We start from the raw sequence: 13,181 nt of genomic DNA, 5'->3' as shown, positions 1-13,181 counted from the left end.
AAAATAAATAAAAATACGCGCCTGTAGACTGAACACGTTATAAGCAAACGCATAACATCACCTTTTTCACACATTTGTATTGTAGTTTACACAGAGACGTTAACTTTATCGTTTCCAAGAGTTCGTGTTTTCAGGTCCCCAGAATGACGTGGTCGTGTAAATGAATGGCAAAACACAGTTTTTAGTTAAAATAGTGTCGCGTAAACGGACTTATTTTATTTTATATGATTTTTTTTATACACACACATTCCCACCCATGAACAGACATAAAGAATGACTTGCCGAAAGAGTGACTTGCCGAGTAATAATTCAGTAAATAATGTGTAACAATACACGTATTCATAGTAAAAGTTTTCAGGACAGCACTTTCAGTTCGGTACCAGTATACGTTTAGCTACGTCATTTACATGCGCATCAAATAGATAGAGCGGAATAGAATGGGAGCGCAATAATTCATATTTAACATACATTTAGCATCCAAAAGTGTAAGCACGTCTAATATCTTCCCCCAATTACAACAGCTCCATAAACTGCAATGTATGTATTATATTCTCCAGAGTGTCTTGTTTATTAATGAAAGTTTTTTAGAAAGACATTCTGCAATCTAAAGATGTACGGTCAACAGACTGTGTTTTTATCTCTCACAGCCTAATCTTCATTCACATTAAAAATGGCTTCTACTCTTACTAGGGTCTGTGTCCTCCATCTCCCAGCACACCAAAATGCTGTCGCTAGACTTATTTTGAACCTCCAAAATGTTTCTTCCATTATCTCTCTGCTGAAGTCTTCATAATGCCTGCCAATTTCTTCTGCAATTCGATTCAAAACACTGTTCTTGGCCCAATCTGCTGCCAATGAGCTTCACTTAATGACTTCCACACCTGAACCACTGATGCCCTGAGTTTGCCGTCTCCAAACACTCTTTAGTGTCTCATATGCAGCACAATGCCACCCTGACAATGAAGTAAGCTAGTGGTTCCCAAACATGTTCCTGCCCAAAAGTACCTAATCACACATACCACACACATTAGTTCATCAGTAGTGACTTCAAAACCCAAATAAATGGGTGTCAAATAAGGGAGATATCCAAAATGTGTAGTGGTGTGGTGCCTCTGGGAACAGGGCTGGCAATCACTGAATTTCACACTTGCTTTATCACTGGGTCCGAATCCAAGTTTGATTTCATTATTTGGCACATTTGTGTCATCAACATGAATGCCAACATGTGTATTAGTGCCAAATGGACCAAGGTCCACAAGGGGACCGAGGTGTTAATAAGGGGTTTCCAACAACTCTCTGGTATGATAAAAGGGTGGCCAGATCTTGAAGTAAAAGTAAGTAAAACTTAATGTTGATTAAACAACAAAATTCAACTCAATTAAAAATAAATGAATAAAATTAATAAAAAAATCGTCAGAGCAAATAAATATATATTGATTCTACAGTGGAAAAGACAATACCGTTTAACTTTACATTGGTAAATTTGTCAATTAAGTTGAATAAGTAGTAGTTACCAGTCACAATAAAAGTTGTTGGGGAAAAAAAAGTTACTTCATAGACAAAGTATCTGTTAAGAATGTAAATGTAGATAAGATGAAATCTAATCTATTTCTGTGAGGTCTACGTCAAACAAACATACATGCACAAATTCAAATACACAAAATGACGCAGTGTTTATTTGTGCGTTCAATAAAGGTAGACAAATTAACTTATCAGATTTGAACTAAATGGCTGAGTAGTGAAGCATGTTTAAATGTGTGTGCCCTCCCTGTTGTGTGTGGGTGTGTGTGTGTGTGTGGGTGAGGGCCGGACCCAACTATGTCAGTGTTTAACACATTATACGCCTGTTCGTGGCTCGGCCTTGCAATGATGGGTTTAACAAGACCAGGAGTGTCTCTGGTCATTCATATATCACTCACACGGAGAGACAGAAAGAGAAAAACATAAGAGCGCTGGAGTGAGTTAGCGAGGCAGCGAGACAATGGAAACGGTTCAGGCAGATCTCTGGCGGCTATCAGCTTGATTACATCTGACAAGCCTCATATTTCATACGCACACAAATTTAGCTGACTTCTGGCGACCTTCCTCAGCAATTTGGACCCAAAAATATAGGTCAGAATCACATAAACAGAGTCTTTTTTCCCTTAAAGGAATATTTTGAGTTAAATGCAACAGTCTTTACAATGCCTGCCAATATCTGCAACAATTCAAAACACTGTTCTGCCGCCAAACGCCTCGACTTAATGACTTCCACGACTGAACTACAAAGCGATGAGTTTGCCGTCTCCACTCATCTTCAGGGACATGTGTAGCCATCCTGACAATGATTTAGCCAATGTTTTCAAACTTTGTTTAACTATTTGGTCCAAACTTGTTTTCTAAAATTCCCCCTGTAAGTTTCAATGGTCATCTAGTCACTACATAGATAAAGTATTTTAACTCTTTCCATGTTTTCACTGTTATACGGTAGGGGGCGCTATGACACATCTTCTGAAAGAGTACAGAATCTCCAAATCAAAAGACATGTGAAGAAGAAGAAGCAAAAAATAAATGATAGCATAAGCAAATCAATATGTAGAATATTGTGATTGTCAACATTAAACAGCATATAAATCAAAACTGCCTAACGTTACCGAATGAAGTGTCGACCCAGAAAGAGCTGCAGGACTGTGAAGCTTTGGGGGTGTTGATGGACTCGATCCACTCCATCTGTGTTTTGATTATCGTTCTGAATCCGATCCAGACAGTGTTTGACAAAAACGTGATTTTCTCAGCTTTTTACTCAAAATGTTGCTTTTTTTATGAAACGTACCCCCATTCAAGAGTTGATAAAAAAAAGAATGCATGACGCTAAAATAAAACAGGTTATTTTGTTTAAAAGAAAAGGCTCTGTTATTTCTTTTGATATACTGCATGTTCAAATATTCAAACAATAAAATATTATGTGGGTCATGAAACTTCTGTGAAAATTATTTTTCTTTTTTATTCATGCAACTTTTTTCAAAAACGCTGGCAGAGAAAAGGTTTATAATGCCCTTATTAGTTTAAAAATCTATTTTTTTTTAAAACTAAAAATGTGTCTGCATCCCGTTTAATTCTAAGTGTAATCTAGCTATTTTTGCACGTTTTGTGTCTGATGTGGTTACTTTCCAATACAAACAGATTAGTTGACTTGTTTAGGTAACCCATGACTAGTTGATTTTAAAAATACTGAATGTGCAAAGCTGCACTACTACTTTCACAATGTATTATTTAGTCTTGGTATTCTTGTGGTGCCATCAGCCAATCAGCATTGTCATTTTCCTGCAGCTCAGTGATTCGAAGAATGCCAGTTGCTCTCCAAAGGCGATTTACTGGCGCATTTAAAAGCCAACTTTCACACAGAGATGGTATACGCCAATGGTAGGTTGCTAAGAATGAGAGTGTGTCCAGACAAAGCTCGTAAGTTCCAGTGTGGGTGCCTGTCGGGGTGTGCATATAACTTTATGAGGGTCTGTGTTGGGTTTCACATGGACCTGCCAGGGCCAAGTTAGGACAGACACGTAGGAGGTCCCGTGCTGCCATTGGTGAATGCCACAGGATACAAAAGACCGTCAAAAATGGCGTGGGAAGATGCCAATGGCAGCGGAAAACCTCAAAGGCAATGCTGGCCCCTCCCACCTTCCTAAAAACACCAATCAATGTCAAGCACCATTGACGCAAAGAGACCACTCAAACGCTCTCAAACAAACCACTCTCTCGCACACACACTAATAAAATATACATTGGTTAAAATGTAAACATTCATTTTCACATATTTTTCAGGTGTGGTTGCGCGCACGCACACACACACACACACACACACACACACACACCCCAGCATAAGCTCTCTGTGAACCCTGTAGGACAGTCCTGCCAGACACTATAGAGAAGCTAATGACAGACAGACATCCCTGTGGTTTATCCTAAACTCACCCAACACACACACACACACACACACACAGAAACCAAATGATATTCTTGGAAACTCTGCATTGTAACAGAATAAGGCCATATTGTGCTGCAGTTCTCTCAATTAATCCTTTAAAGAACACCCAAAAACACATACTTCATACAAATGCCAAACCCAAATCTCTCCTCTCCATGCGAACAAACTACACAAAGACTATGTTTTTGTTTTTTTTTACTTTGAGGGTGGGTTCACTTCAGTTCACTTATAATGATTACAAACACTGGAACAAGGTGGGATGGAAATTTCTACAAGCAATTCTGTAATGGGACAGACAGGGAACTAGCAGCTAAAATGGGCGTCTTTTCCAGTTAGACCAGAATGTTTTAGTAAATTAACTTTTATTTATTAGTCAAAAATCAAGGTAGCTCTGACAAGCTGAGACTGCACCCGCATGCTCCTCCCATTCAAAATGAATTGAATATTTATTTGAGAACGCAAATGGACTCAATTCTTTGAGGTTTTCAACTCAACTTTATGTACAGTAGTATTATTAGAAGTCCTGAAAAAAATAACCATTTGCATTTGTAATTATCCCTGGATGTCTAGTGATGCCCTCAGCAGATGTGAACACAATTGTCACGGGACATGAAATATTAAACCTATGTTGCTTTCAATAAATGGATAAAATCTGGAAATATTGCTTTGGTTTCTACTCAACGCAGCCTGCATGTGTTTAGTGACCTCTCTTAACAAAGACAGAAGTGCACTTTGAATTTAGAGGGAAATGAAATTTGAGTGTTAACAGAAAATAATGATGACTAAGTAGGAAGGGAAAGAAGAACTTCTTGCATCTGTTGCAACAAAAATGACATTTCATTTACAGGGAGAAAAATAAATCAATGTTGGCATAATTTGCAATGTGTGCATAATTTATGCTGTTTTGGGCATTGCAACATGATTATGATTCTGGCTTAGGCAACCAAACTGATCACGAGCCAAATCTAAAATAATAGTTCACCAACAACAAATGGAAATTCTGTCAACGTTTCCTCGCCCGTGTGTCGTGTTCGGCTCACTGAGTCACTGAAATGAGCCGGTCTCACGGGTTAACATCTCACAGAAGTGTAGGATTTAATTTAAAGGGATAGTTCATAATTTACTCATCCTCGAGTGGATCCAAACCTGCATGAGTTTATATCTTCTGCTGAACACAAAAGAAGATATTTTGAAGAATGTGGGTAACCAGACAGTTCATGGGCTCCATTGACTTCCATAGTATGGAAAATACTATGAAAGTCAATGGGACCCTGGTCCTGTTTGGTTACCCATATCCATGCAGGTTTGGACTTGAGTGTGAGTAAATTATGACATAATTTAAATGTTTGGGTGAACTATCCCTTTAAGTCTGTTCCTCATTCAAACCAATAATATGACTTAAAAAAATAACATTTTAATATAACACAACAAGTTAAACCAATCAAATGGTGCTTCTGCAACATGTTTAAGGCTTGAAAGCTTGAGTTGCATGGAAAACCGCTTTCAGATTTCGTCTTTTCGTGTTCTGCAGAAAAAAAAAAAAAACAGTAATGTGGGTTTGAAACGACATGAGGGGGAGTACATTTGTATTTTGTTGTTGTTGTAGGAGTGGAGGAGTCATCTTTCAGTTGTTATGACTGCAAAATGATCCGGATTATACAGGACAGATCTGGAGCCCGATTTGAGTTTCAGGACCATAAACGCAGAATACACCAGAACGGTTCCAGATCACAGAAAGGGAGAGAAGAGAATGAGACTGAGCATCGCCATCAACACAGCGATGCCCGTTACCATGGAAACGCCACAAAGAGAGAGCCTGCTGGTAGTCATGGTTACCATGCAGCGGACACTGAGAGTGCTTCACTGCGTTTTGAGAAAAGTGCGTTGGGAAGGAATCGGTGTGCACGAGTGTTTTGTGTGTGCGAACGGCTTGAGAATTAGTTTCTTATTTATTTGCATTGTCTGAAAATCAATGAAACCCCTTCGTTAACTGCAACATCAGCCCACTGCAGGCGCTAGGGTGGCATTGGTGTAACTGTACCGGGTCGCCTTTGGGATCACTGATGGGAAAGTACTGAGAAATCCCAGTGAAGCCCACAGAGAAACCCTGATCTATGGTGCTAAGAATGTATGTTTGTGCAACACTGAGATTACACCGGTCAGAACGTTCTGTATCCTTTAAGACAGCAATTTAGGAGTGACTGAAGTATGTGTTGGTCTCAAAACATCCAAAAAAAAATTGTTTCACTCAAGCCCTCAAGTTTTAACTTGTATTAAGCCCAGAATATTCTGGATTCAATACAATTTAAGAAATTCACTTGGGGGATATTTATTTACCACAAAAAATTATTTAGACTCATTGCTCCTTTTCTTAAAAAAAAAAAAAAAAGTAAGGCTAAAGAGATGTACTTATAATTGAGGTGAATGGAGCCAATCTGCAAACATATAGCCACAAGACATAAACAACATAATGAGTTTAGTGTGGGTGAAACAAATCACTTACTAACCATATAATGTTATAGCTAATTTTACAACTTTGTTGCCATCAGAACGTAACACCTAAAACAATCATAAAAATGCCAAGAACTTTACAGCACAAATAATACACAAATGTTAAGAGGAACTATGTACAGTATGTCCATAATCATGCATGGAAGTGAATTCATAAAGGTGTAAGTTTCACATTTCTTCTTCCACCAAAAATCGTCCCCATTAGAAAAAACAAAAGTCGATTTTTTAAAAATGTGATACTCAACATTACACCTCAAATACTGTCAGGTGAGCTTAAAGGGATAGGTCACCCAAAAATGACTCCGCCGCCTCATGTCGTTCCAAACTCGTGAGACTTTCGTTCATCTTCGGAAAACAAATGAAGATCTTTTTGATTAAATTTTTAATAGAGTTTTCGGTCCCTCTATTGACAGCTACGCAACTGACACTTTGTTCAAAAAGTTCATAAAGAGACTAGAACTAATCCATATGAATGGAGCGGTTCAGACCACATTTTCTGAAGAGGCTCGATCGCTTTATATGATTAACAGATTAAATGTAGGCTTTTATTCACTTATTCATCTTCATGTGTTCCAAAGATGAACGAAAGACTTACGGGTTTGGAAGAACATGAGGGCGAGTAATTACTGACAGGATTTTCATTTTTTGGGTGAACTATCCCTTTATCTTTTATTAAACCCAGAATATTCCTTTAATACACATTTCACAGTTTTCAGAGTACTAAACCACACTTACTATATTCTTTCCCAGATCCAAGTGAGAACATGCCATGTCTTATTTCAAAATGAAGAAAGTCACTGAACCACAAGTGTCTACTAAAAAACAACTGGATCTCGAGGGAGGTTCGTGAACGGGCCAGTTGAGATCTTAAAGAGTGGGGTTTAAACTTTACAATGGGTGGGTTGCTGTAAGATGACAAAACCCTTAATGCTAATGTATTCTTCAACTATGGCCAAGATATCGCTGTTATACTTTGGCTATTATAAGATATGAGATCCCATTGTTACATCATGAGATCTGATTGCGGTGTTTGATGGTATAATCCCATCGGATTCAAATCTCCATAATGTAATGCTCTTAAGACATCCCATGGAATACACTGAATCCTACTAAAGCCAGTTTTTTTTGTTATTGAGATTATAAAAGAGTTCACCCCAGGTCCACAAACATACAGACATCATATTAATCGTCTTTAAATGTCCACTATGTAACTTTTGGCGCTCTAGCGGTTACAAAACTGTATGTATTTTGCAGAAGAACATTGTTTTGGTTGTGCTTCGGCTCTGTGACTGTGCAGATTAATGTGTTTCGCGCACCTGTGAACACATGGAAATCCAAATCTGAGCATGTACCGTATTTTCCAGACTATAAGTCGGAGTATAAATCGCATCAGTTAAATAATGTGTCATGAAGAGAAAAAACATATACAAGTCGCACTGGACTATAAGTCGCATTTATTTAGAAATTTATTTCACAGAATCCAAGACCAAGAACAGACATTTAATCTGGAAAGGCAAGTTATTCAACTACACAATAGCACACAGAACAACAGGCTGAATAGGTGTCCGGTGTGTTAACGTAACACATTAACAGTTATTCAGCGACACAATAGCATAAAGAACATATACCTGGGAGACTGAATAGGCAAAATTAACATAAGCCAGCGAGTCCAACAAGTTACCGGTCAGCAAGTTCACCAAGCTCCCCCGATCTCATTCCACAACACTGAACTCTTCATCTGCTGTGTCGCTTCTGAACAACTCCGCTAACTAGAGCGCACTCTCGCGGCTGTAGACGGTAATGTTTTCTCTTGGTTCATCTCAGTCAATATTTTTCAATCTCAGTCAGTAATTTTGATATATAAGTCACACCTGACTATAAGTCGCACCTGACTATAAGTCACAGGACCAGTCAAACAATGAAAAAAAATTGCGACTTATAGTCCGGAAAATACGGTAAGTGCAATATTGTATGCTGATGTTTCGACTAATTAGAAACAGTGATAGTTTTAAATGAATGGTGTTAGAAGAGTTGTTATGATGTTATTTGATCAAGCTTCAAAAACGGCTCATTTGAATTTTGACTGACGTGATTTTGTGACATCGCACAGGTAAACACATTTACATAAGCCTGCCTCCAGAGCAAGACATCGACGAATAGTTACACATCATCGAATCATAGGCCCCGCCCACTGGCATTCAGTCGCTGTCTACACTAGCGACCCATTATAATCACCGACTCGGTCTACTGAATACAGTATACAGATGCACGTTCAGTTTCTGACATACACACACACTTGAGTCTGTCAACAACAGGACAAATGGAAGAGTGAGAGAACCTTCACAGTGTAATGGAGAGTTTGCAAAGAAACTTTTGTTGACAGATGAAGCAGACACATGTGTTGAATCTGACAGCAGCTGCATCACAAACCGCTAGTAACTGATTTCATAACGTTTGTTTTTGATACTGTTTCCTATGCAATGACGTTAGCCAATCATAACAGCGGCCGTTTACTGACAAGCTTTTCATTTCAGACAGAGGGTCAGAATGATGGTTGAAAATAAGTTTTCCATATACAGTATTTGTTTTGTGCAAAAAAGAAAAAATCTTTTTTTTTTTATTAACATAAGTAAACCTCAAGGAACAGATTTAAATCATTAACAAAAACATTGTCATGACCACTTTAATTTTCTCTTTAACAAAAAACAAAAACTCTTTAACAAAAATAAAAATTGTCATGACCTCTTTAATTGGAGGTACATGTGCATACCGTGACCCTTTCAACTGTACAGTAAGAATGCATTAGAAACGGCCCCTTGAATGCGATTTATTTATGACGATAATGGCGTTCACTGACAGCAGCGAGCATATTCCTGAAATACCCATGTTTGAAGTTTTAACGGAGATTAACTCAAAACAGGGACTTGAATGGATTTAGGTCATGGATCGTGGTCTAATAAGGAACAGGCTGGTTTAAATCATGTGAAAAGTCAGTGAAATACCACAATGAATTATATTGTTTATAACTAACAACCATTCTGACTAACAAACGCAAGCTTATTAAATACAATTATAATCTACTTGATTGGTTCAGGAAGGAAAACTTTTCAATCTTGAACCTCCTTTGCACAGAACTGTGGTAGATTAATGAAAACTTGCTGTCGTTACATGGTTTTAAATCGTTTATAGTGGTTCAATACAACCATTTTGCCACGTATAACAGCAACTTTTGTAGATTCAAAAGAGTTTACTATGGTATTTAATCAGTGTCGCCATGCCAAACTCCGTGAGGAAAGATTGTGCAAGTTCATCTGGCATAGTCTGTCCCGCTCCACATCTGGATAATATTACAAACAGTGGAGACGTGAAGCCCAGCACCCCAGGAGATACAAATACTTGACGTGAACTTTTCTTTATTCAAGGGAGATTTACAGGTAACTGCTGGACTTCTAACTGGATGAATCCGAATGCTTGGAGAAATGTGGCTAAATATTATGCACAAGAACCGGATGCCAGTGTCGCTCACCTGCACGGCTACACTGCAAAAAAACCAAGACGCACAGCTTGTCACCAGATGTGCTGCATGTATAAACCCGGTTCTGAATCTGCTAGATTGAATGGTACTGAACGCACGCATCTTGAACTGTTACTTGACACGCCGACTAAAAACGTAGCGCTCATCGTCGTACAATGTTAAACGATAACCAAAGTCCATGTCATGCATACGTACTTCAGGAGTCCCACACCTTTTTATACCAATTTCCATTCATTTTCCATGTACTTTAAGGTCGTTTTTTTATTTTTATTAGTGGATAAGGATTAACCCATGGAATAATATTCAGTTGAAGCCTGTGTTCTGGAAAATGGTAGGTTTCTCACTGGTCCATGGTTATTAGCTAGTTCAAGCGGGTCATTAGCAGACTGACCAGCTCCCATGCTTCAAAGACCATCTTAAACACTTTAAGCTGGTAAGAGCAGCTGGTAACTGGTTTGTTGCAGAGCTAAAGACCAGTTAAAGGGATAGTTCACTTTAAAATGAAAATTATGTCATCATATACTCACCCTCAAGTTGTTTCAAACCTAAATGAATTTCTTTCTTCTGCTGAACACAAATGAAGATATTTTGAAGAATGTCGGTAACCAGACAGTTAACTGTTACCATTGACTGCCATAGTATTTTTTTTTTCCTACTATGGTAGTCAATGGTAACAGGTAACTCTGTTTGGTTACTGACATTCTTCAAAATATCTTCCTTTGTGTTCAGCAGAAGAAAGAAATTCATACAGGTTTGAAACAACTTGAGGGTGAGTAAATGATGACATAATTTTCATTTTAAAGTGAACTATCCCTTTAATGACCAGCATGGACCAGCTAGAAACCAGCTACCATGTTCCAACCTAGCACACACCTAAAACTGGATTTCCCAGTTAGGCTTTAAAAAACCCCCGAAAGGCCAGTTCACACCAAGAAAGATACAGATGAAGATTTAGTTTTAAAGATTAAAGAAAATTTCAGAGAATAGCAGAGTGCTCAACACCGCAACTAAAAAGATAACAGCACAGAGGACCAATATCATTGGAATCACTTTATTAGCGATGATTTTTTCCCAATGATAAAAATATTGAGCCAATCAGAATCCATCCTGCTTTAAAAAGCTCAAGCATTTAAAGCGGCAGAAAAAGTAACTGCTTATAATAAATAGAATAATATTGTGTTGGTGTGTGGATGCTAGTTATCGTTCTTAATGTGAACGGGAAAAATTCATTTACTCACCCTCAAGTCATTCCTAACCTGTATTCATTTATTTCTTCTGCGGAGCACAAAATAACATATTTTGAAGAATATGGTTAACCAAACAGTTGATGGACCCCATTGACTTCCATAGTATGAAAAAAAAAGAAATACTATGAAAGTCAATGGGGCCCATCATCTGTTTGGTTACGGATATTTTACCTTCAAAATGCCCTTTTTTTTTGGCGTTCAGGAAAAACTATAGGGTGTGTACAGATGACAGAATGTACATTTTTGGGTGAACTACCCCTTTAAGCTGATTTGCTGGTTTATAGGGGTTATAGGATCTTTAGGCTGGAAGATCAGCAGAACACCAGTTTGAAACACCCAGAACGTGAGACCAGCTTAAACCAGCTAAAACTAACAGACCAGCTTTGGCTTTTCAGTCGGGAATTTGTAATCGTCTGGACTTTCCAGGACTTTTACACATTTTAATCATTTCTATGAGTTCTCCAGGCCTGGAAATCACAATTTTAAAACTGCAGTGGCCAGTTACATAAACTGCTTCTACTATTACAAGCAAGTCATTCATTCTTTTATTTAAGACTGATTTTTAAGTCGGTTACATACAAAGACAGATTGGTCTCATTTGAATCCCAAAAGTTATCTGATTAGTTGGTCACACACACAGTATTAACATAGTGGCTGTGTTTATGCAACTGGCCCCTGGTTCCTTGATCGCGGGGCCCCTGGTGCTTGAAAACGAGCACACGCACCGGAAGAACGCGTCCTGTGTGAACGCATCCTGAGGAATCTCAGAAGTACAGCGAGTTCCAGCACAACAAAGCCATTTCATACACTGCAAACAGACTCACCAATGGTATGAAATGGCCTTGGGTCTGGAACGGCATGATAAGGTTCAGAAAGAACTGTTAAAACTGTTTAATTTTGCGAGCAGGCTCCCAGCAGCAGTCCAGAACCTCAGAGCTTCATTGGAAAAGTTGAAGAGCCACAAAGCGCCAGTGTAGCGTTTTATCTGATAAATGGAGGCTGGATGAGGTTTGCTGGATGAGAAGCTCGTGTGCCCATTGGTTGGCCTGCACGATGTGCCTCCAAAATGAACGACAGATATCAAACGCGTTTCCTACAGTAATTAGACGTCCAGTCTTACCTGCAATCGTTCCGACGCGGGCTGCCACATTTTCGTAGATGATACGCTCGATTGTCAGGCTGGAAACACGGATAGTCCAGCTATAACATCTGCTCGCTGGCGGCGCTTTCTCGCTCCTTCTGTCTCCTCCAGCAATCCCGAGGAAAAAAATACAGATACAGTGAATTCCAACGGTGCACAAGAAGGAAACTCCGCCTGCGAAAACACGCACAGGCTCTTTTCTTTCTTTCTCTCCCCCTTTTCTCTGTTCCTCTGTGTCCTCCGCCCCCTCTCTCGACTGCTGTTGTTCTCAGACTGTGGCCGGCAGAGGGCGTTAAAGTCACCATGAAATCAAACTTGATATTTTTTATGGAATATTGCAGTAGCCTATTTATTTAAAAATATATATCAATGCACATTGTTTTTAATTATGTGCCCTCGTTGTCTTTAATCAAAATAACTTCCCCTCCCTCTTGCAGCAACATCTCTTTTTTATTTTATTGCAAGAGCTATTAACAAACAGAACAGTTCGATACAAGAAATAATATTTCTTATTAATATAAATATAAGAGCCATTCCACCGAAAGGCTGACATTTCTGTCCCCAGGAGGACATTATATGTATAAAATTGCATGAAATTTACTCTAAAATACATTTTACTATTAAGCAAAATGTCTTGCACATTAAGCTAACTACAAATTTAAAATGTATAATTAAAAACATAAATCAAAACTACATAGAACACTAAAAAATAGCATTTTCTGCATGTCCCCACTCTCTATCTCTAAACTTTACCATGAAATATAATTATTAAAATCCTTC

At 38.5% G+C, this 13,181-nt stretch overlaps 1 protein-coding gene across 1 annotated transcript in view; it reads right to left on the bottom strand.

Annotated features, from left to right (window-relative positions):
• Positions 1 to 12,701, bottom strand: part of pid1 (phosphotyrosine interaction domain containing 1) — a 29,379-nt gene extending 16,678 nt beyond the window's left edge. The window contains exon 1 of the mRNA XM_079620486.1: positions 12,381 to 12,701. Coding sequence (XP_079476612.1) covers positions 12,381 to 12,410 — 30 coding nt within the window. The 5' untranslated portion in view covers positions 12,411 to 12,701. The remainder of the gene's footprint in view (positions 1 to 12,380) is intronic.
• Positions 12,702 to 13,181: the final 480 nt, after the last annotated feature.

The sequence above is a fragment of the Phoxinus phoxinus genome, assembly GCF_949152265.1.
Source record: "Phoxinus phoxinus genome assembly, chromosome: 8".
Lineage (NCBI taxonomy): Eukaryota > Metazoa > Chordata > Actinopteri > Cypriniformes > Leuciscidae > Phoxinus > Phoxinus phoxinus.
This window is presented reverse-complemented; position numbering and strand designations above follow the sequence as displayed.